General features: G+C 38.1%; 1 protein-coding gene across 7 annotated transcripts in view; it reads left to right on the top strand.

The window, feature by feature from the left end:
* Positions 1–6,534, top strand: part of Braf (B-Raf proto-oncogene, serine/threonine kinase) — a 158,761-nt gene extending 152,227 nt beyond the window's left edge. For 3 of the 7 annotated variants that reach the window (XM_033764502.1, XM_033764501.1, XM_010631656.2), the window contains one exon: positions 4,130–4,227. In XM_033764502.1, coding sequence (XP_033620393.1) covers positions 4,130–4,152 — 23 coding nt within the window. In that variant the 3' untranslated portion in view covers positions 4,153–4,227. Of the gene's footprint in view, positions 1–898; positions 994–4,129 lie in introns of all 7 variants that reach the window. The other 4 variants (XM_033764500.1, XM_010631655.3, XM_033764498.1 and 1 more) reach the window with 3 other exon arrangements.
* The last annotated feature ends 1,088 nt before the right edge of the window (positions 6,535–7,622 follow it).

Raw genomic sequence — 7,622 nt, forward strand, 5'->3', positions numbered from 1 at the left:
AAGGTCTCATTTTGTAGTTCATGCTGGCCCTGAACTCATAGTGTAGCCCAGGCTGGCCTCGAACTTGCAGCAATCCTCCTGCCTCAGCCTCCTGAGTGTTAGGATTACAGGCGTGCACTACCGTGCCTGGTTTGTCATAATTTTTTTCTCTCTCTCATTGAGTTTATTGGTACACTTTAGGTATACAGTACAGTTACATTCACCATTGGGATCTTGTACCTTTACATGACTATTGTGATTTTTAGGTAACAGCTCACAGCTAAAAGTTATTTCAGCAGACAGACAATATCTGCATACGTGCCAGCCTTCTTTGAAGTCAGTAAGAAAATTAGGCAGACTTTAATGGTAATTACTTTCAGGCACCACAGGTAACTTTTGAGATACTTAGATTTCATCAGTAATGATTATGGCATACCTTTGCCCCTTATTTGGGTAGCTTAAGATAAGCAATACCATTGTGAATCATATATTTATTCATGAATTTCAACATAGTGGGAAAACTCTCATTTTAAAAAACGAGAATAAGAAAAAGATGAAAAAATATGACATGTTAGCTGGGCACACCAGTGCTCAAAAATTTAAAAATGAGGGCTTGGATCGTAGCTCAGTAGTAGAGTGCTTGCTTAGTATTGGCAGGGGCTCACTTCACTCCCCAGCACCATACCAAAAAAAAAATAATAATAATATCATGTTGCAAAATATCAAAGTTCTTGATTTCTAAAGCCCCAGCAATACTAAGATAAGAATGTTAATAATTAGTAGATGGAGTTGTATTGATTCACAAACAATAGCAATAATGTAGCTAATAAAGTTTTACAAAATCGATTTGGTCTGTAGGATGCTCAAATGATTTGGGCACTTTGAAAACATTCAAAGAGATTTCTTTTTTTCTTTCCAGCAGTGCTGGGGATTGAATCCTGGGCCTCACACTTCAAAGGCTCTTTTTTAGGAATGGAATTCTTCCAGTACTCGCCCAGTCTACCTGCCTCACTTGTAGGTTCCTTTCATTATCCCTCTCTTGCTGCCTGACACTGGCCCATTCCACGCCATGTACATTGGACTCCTTGCCCTTCTTTACCAGTCCCTTTGCCAGGAGCATTGATGAACTGTCAAGCTGCTCAGAAATTCATCATGCCATACCATCAACACTAGAGCATGCCTCCAAGTCCTCACAAGTTCCTCGTGACTTAGTCTCCTTTCCAAAGTTGGCCCGCTGCGAACACTAGTGAAAACAGCATTAAAAACATGACACAGTTGTTTAGGTAACATGGATTCAGAGAAGTAGGAGGCATTAGAATTACAGAATTAAACCAGGTTCCCTTTTGTTTGTTGTCATTGTCACTGTTGTTCCTACTGTTTTTGTTTCATACTGCTCCAGAAAAGGAAAAACATAATTTTTCCTAACCACGTCTTTCCAGAAACCTGAGAGAGACCGAATGTATTTTTTTAATTAAAATTGATTTCCTTCAAGAAACAACCTTTTTATAAAAAAATGTTTTCTTGTAAAAGTCTTAAGAGTCATGAGAATAAAATTTGTCTTAATTTAAGTCATTCAGGGGTCTAGGGGTATAGCTCAGTGGTAGAGCACTGCCCAGTATACCCAGGGCCTGGGTTCCATCCCCAGCACCACTGAAAGAAAAAGAGGGAATAGTTTAGGGATCACAGGATTTAATAGAATGTTTCATTCAGTTCTGTTTATTTTCAGGTAACATAGCCATTTAAATACCAAACCAAGGGCCAGGGATGTAGCTCAGTGGAGCCACACTTGCCTCAAACACAAGGTTCTAAGTTCGATACCTGGTACCAGGAAAAAAAAAAAGTTATATTTAAATACTAAACTAGCAGTCAAAATCATCCTTCAAATAGTAGTTGTTGGCAGCCTCAGCACCTGCTGTGCCCTGCCAGGTGTGGCCCTGGTGGCTGCAGGCAGCACCAATTCAGTGAGTAAATTCATAGAGAAACATGAATGGGTAGCAAAAGAAAATAGTATTGGAACAGTGGGAGTCCACAGTTGTGCACAGAAAGCTTTGAGAGATAGTTTATTGAGGCAAAATTGGAAAAACAATGAAGTGGTTGCTTTGGAAAGAGAACACTGCCAGTGAATTCTGTTCTTCTCCAGAGGGAGAAGTAACTTAAATTACTGAAGCACTTGCAGAAACTCCTGAGCTGGCCAGTAAATCTAGTTCTGAAGATGGTTGGCTGTTAAAGATGACAGTGAGCATCCTTCAGAGTTAGATGAGCTGCTGTGAAGAAGCAAGTGTGGCACCCTAATTAGGAAGTTACAGGTATTTTCTTCCAGTAGCAGTGTTGAGAGAATTTTCTGTTCTTATGTTATTGCTAAAAGCCATTAAGTCTTCTGTCCACTAATTTCAGGCAGCTGTGCTGGGGAAAGTCATGAGATACTATTTTGCTTAGGATGCTTGGGTAACCTTGGTCATTAAGATTGCTGCACATGCAATTTTCAGTGTCTTTTCTAAGCACTTGCAATATAGGGGATTTTCTGTGATATACTGCATTCTCTAGGGCCCCCGTATGAGGGTAACACTATCTATTGGGGAAAAAAGTCGTATTATTTTTCTTTTTCTGAAGTTTATGTACATTTTTTGGCAGATTCTCTTTCCACAGTCTCTGTTAACATAGTAAATTTCTATGACTATTTTCTAAAGATTTTGCTCACTGAGGTCTTAGCAGTTGCACTTTTTTCGGTGCCAAACTCTACCTTTGAACTTTTAACTAGAATGTTCTTTTACACTATGTTGGTCATTTGACTCAACAGTAGGTTGATTGTTTATTAAAAGTAATTCTGGGCTTGAAAAAGATTATATGACTAGACTATATGTAGTTTAATTAGTAATTATGTTCACAGTGGGAAAACAAGTCTTAATGATTAAAGATTCTTTACGAGCTTCTTATCTTGGGCCTTTGAGTCAGCACCTAGGTATCATTCCAGTTCCAGAGTTTTCTAGTTGTATGATCTTGAGCAAGTTACTTGACCACTGTAGACCCCTAACTTGCTCATCTATAAAATGAAGTAATAGCATCTGCCTCATAAGGTAATTATGAAATTAGAGGAGAATGTGTATACAGTATACAGTGAGGTACCTGGCATATGTCAGTCACTCACAGTCACTACTGTTATCAGTATGCACATTTTAGGATTCATACAGCCCAGTCATTAGCAATCTGTTGTGTCTTGGGACATGAGACAGTCCCTAGCAACCAGTTGGAGTCCAATAGCATCAAAAATTGGATAGGTTATTTCTAGATTAGTGTATTCGTATAAGTGATTGCTTGGAGACTCATCAAAGTTGCTGTTAAAAAATGTTACAACTGACTAAATTCTGATCATTGTCAGTTATTAACCAACCCCCAGAAATTAACTGTAGGGTATATAAGAACAGATACCAGCCTTTATAAGTGGAAAATGTGGACAAGATGGTAGATGAAAAATAATGCCGTGAAGCACCCAAATTCAGTAAGCTAAAGAATACCCCAGAGAAACTTTGTGGCTTAAATAATTCCTTATGGAGAGAATTCTGTTCAGTGACATGTGCCTAGATTGACTTTTTGGTTGTTGGAGGGTGAATTTAACTAGAAAGGGGAGATAGGGTATATATGTCTTTTTTTTTTTTTTTTACATAAGTCATTTGACTTTCTAATTTTTTCTTTTGTAAAGTGAAGATAATTCCTGCTTCTCCCTTCCTGATAGTGGCATTATAATAATAAAAGAGCTGAAAATGAAGGGATAATTTAGAAACAAAAGTATTCTGCAATTTGACATTACTCTCATGCAGTTTATTAGAACTTCAATTCATTATGGAATAGTTTTCAGCTTGATCCAAACTATAACATAAAATTCAGCTGAGAAATTCCCTACAGAGTTGGTATTTCATTGATATAGCTGAACCATTTATATATGTGTGTATGTTTGCATATATACATTTATATATATATATATATATACATACATATTTGTGTTATTTTATGAATTTCAGCCTTTTGGGGTTTAAACTATCAGTGATATTCTACATTTGTAATATAAAACTAGTCACCTTTCAGTGAGGTTCAAATAAGGCTTTTGAAAGTTGAGATAACTCTTTTAAAATTAGCTCTTGTCCTCCCTCTACAGGAGAATTTGCAGCCTTCAAGTAGCCACACCGTCATGGCAGCATCTACTCTTTATTTCTTAAGTCTTGTGTTCGTACAGTTCGTTAACATCAAAACACAATTCTGTTCCTCCAATCTTTTTTTAAAGATACAAAATTTTCAATGCATAAGCTGGTATGGAACAGAATGGAATTTCCTATCCATCAAAAGAGGAAAGGATGTTTTAGGAACCAGAATTCTCTGCTGCCAGTTTCTTCTTCAACACAAATACCACGTGCACACAAGTCTGCCCACTCCTGGGAAGAAAGAGGAGAGACCCTGAATTCTGACTTTTTGATGGTCAGGCATGATGGAAAGAAACTGCTGCTACAGCTTGGGAGATTTGCTATGGAAAGTCTGCCAGTCAACTTTGTCCTTCTAACTGCAGATCAATTTGTGGCTGATCATCTGATGGGGCAGTTTCAATCACCAATCACCGTTCTCTTTGCTGTTCTGGGATGTTGTGGAGCTCTTTCCCCTAGCCACCACTGGTTAATTAATTTCTGAGGGATGGAACCAAAATGCAGCATACCCTTTCTGCATGTTACATGGTTATTCCTTGACAGATTTTCTCACAGTGAAGTTCTCGTATTTAAAAGGAGGGTGAGGGGCAAGGACCACATGGGGCAGAAGGCAAGGGAATGCTGCATCTTCTTCCTGACCTCCCTGGTCTCTGGCCTCTGGTTACCTTGTTCCCTGGGCTCTGCCTAACCACACAGGCTGGACAGTGCTGGCACACATCGCCTTCTTTTCTCACTGGGTCCAGCAATGAAGATGAGGGTTAAGGACTCGTTTCCTCCACTATGTAGCAAATTCTCAGGAAAATACAGTATAAATCTTCCTCTGAGCTCTTCCAGTCACCAAGTACTTACATGGCTCATTTGTCCAGGGCACCAAATGCCATGGATAGTATTTAATTAAAAGCCTACAAAACTGCTTAATAATAGTTCTGAATGTGAGAAAATTATGTAATTTAAATGTAAGGTACAGGTTTTCATTTCTGAGTTTCTTCTATTATATTTTTATTAAGAGGAAAATAATTTTCAGATTTAATTGAATTGGAATACAATATTTCCCACCAGAATTATATATCCGTAAAATTATATTTTTGTTATATAATCAACTTTTAAACAAAATCATTACCCTTTTCTCTACATAAATATGGGAAGTTTAGCATAATGACAAATATTTATAATTTTTTAATTAATGGTACTTGCTGGATCCACACTAACATCTTTGCTAATAATCTCATTGTTTCCTCCAACATTCCTACACTGCAGCCTACATCCTCTTTCTAGTCTTTTATCTAGAATATGAAACCTAAAATAAAAATGGTGGTGTCTCCATTCATTCTCTTCCTTTTTTCCCAAGCCTGGTCCTCAAAAGGTTGGGCAATGTGGCAGTTGAGTTCCCCAGGCAGAGAACAGAAATGTTAGGGATATTGGGGCTGTGGGAGGTGTGAGAAAGCCTGTCATCAGTTGTTTGTGCAGAAAGCTCTGTGGTATTGAAAAGCCAAATCCATCCCATCTTTGTACAGATAGAAAATAGAACCTAGTCATAGCTTCCCTTGGCCTTAATTAAAGGATATCATAAATCACAGTAGTAGCAAAGAAAGTGACTAGATGTACTAATGGCAAATATCTCCCTTATTGGGAGTCTAGAATCTCATTTGTTGGAATTTAGGAATGCAAATCAAATGAGATGACCTTAAGCCAACTAAGCTACAGCCAGGAACCTGAAAGAAATTCAGCAGGACCCAAAATTAATCAGAGAATAAGGAATTGTTATTTAAATGTCTCAAATTCTAACCCTGGCCCCAGTATCTATCCTGGCCTACTTGCTACCTACTCACTACCCTTAGATGATTTTTTTCAAAAATACCTGTCATCAGAGGATAGCTTAGTGATAATTATGTTTTTAACTCTTACGTGAACATAGCCATGTCTTACAAAATTTAGAAACAGCAAAGATGGGAATGATTCTTACTGATACAAAAAGTATTTCCTGTGTATAACATGCTGCCTCTTTTTGAAACGCATTGATCATTTGTTCTTTTTAAATGTGGCTCTGTAAATGCTGTTAAACATGGCTGGGTTCCCTTTACCAAGACTGACTTAGATCTCAGATCCAGCTGGAGAGACCTGAGCTTGAACCCCAGGCACAGGTTGAGGTCCTTCTGAGGAAGGGTTACCACTTCAAGTTTTCTAAACAAATATAGATGATACACTTTTTTTCTTGCTTTCATTTTAGAATAGGTTGCTACTTCATTTGAAAAGAGGGAGCAGACTTGATAGATGAAACTGTTCAGAAACTAGGCTCAGGGTATTGAGAGATTTATATAGAAAACTTTAAAAATAGAAATTAATAAAATGTTTGAACTTTATTTCCCATCAAATAGGTTTTTATTTTCTATTTACAAATGACATGAAAAGAGGTTTCCTTTTCAGTTTTATTTTATTTTTGGATGCTTAGACTACAGAAAGACTTGTTGAGCTCCTAAGAAAATGCAAGGAAGAAGTCCTTGTTTGTGCAAAGCACTTTATGACTAAATCATATACACAGTGTGTGGCTACTTCACTGATCACCTTGTCTTGCTGTAGTTGTCAGTCTTTCAGTCTTGTCTGGAAAGCGGTTGCAGTGCCTTCTGCTGTTTGTTTTATTTTTGCTAGGGAAAATGAAGCCTGAAAATTTTGAGAGCGAAGGTAGAAGATTGTTTTTAAATATGTAATATTCCTCCTGATGGACTTTTTTCATCACTAAACTAGGGTCAAGGACTCAGACATTTTTTTTTTTTTTTAAGCGGGGTAACGTAGTTCAGGATGGCCTTGAACTCATAGTGATCCTCTTGCTTCAGCCTCTAAGTGCTGGGATTACAGGTCTGCACCACCATGCCTGGCAAAGACTCAGACTTGCCAGTGAATTAATAATGACCCCCCCAAAAAAAGTATATAAAAGAATTGTGAATAGAAAATCCAATGTGATCATTTGTATTTATGTGCACCTTAAGAAAATTCTGTGTAGCTATAAAATTCTGGCTCATGATCCTCTCACCCCTGATTGTATTTGAGGTCTGGTAGGACATACTGGGGCATCCTAGAAGTAAAGTCCCATCTGAATCCCATGTTATATTTATGTTGATGTTGGAGAAGAAAGAGCATTCTGTAAAGAGATCATTCAAGACTTGAACACTGTCAGCCTGAAACTTTCTGAATACTTCCTCCTCCTTCCTGTTGGGTGCAGCTGTGCCACTTGGTGTTCATCAGGCAGAGTTGGAGCTCCTGTGCCCCTCCTCAGACTCACTGTCCCCATGGCACAGCCACCTCACCAGCCTCTGCAAACCTCTGCATCTAGCGTTAGTGTGAAACACATTGCAGGGTTCAGGTGACCTCTTCAAAAAACTACCTCCTCAGAATGAGGTGATGAATAGTTATTTATTTTAAAATATGAACAGTGGGGAGCTCTAGAACGTGAAGATG

The sequence above is a fragment of the Fukomys damarensis genome, unplaced genomic scaffold (assembly GCF_012274545.1).
Source record: "Fukomys damarensis isolate Sample0158 unplaced genomic scaffold, DMR_v1.0_HiC HiC_scaffold_16, whole genome shotgun sequence".
NCBI classification, from domain to species: Eukaryota; Metazoa; Chordata; class Mammalia; order Rodentia; family Bathyergidae; genus Fukomys; species Fukomys damarensis.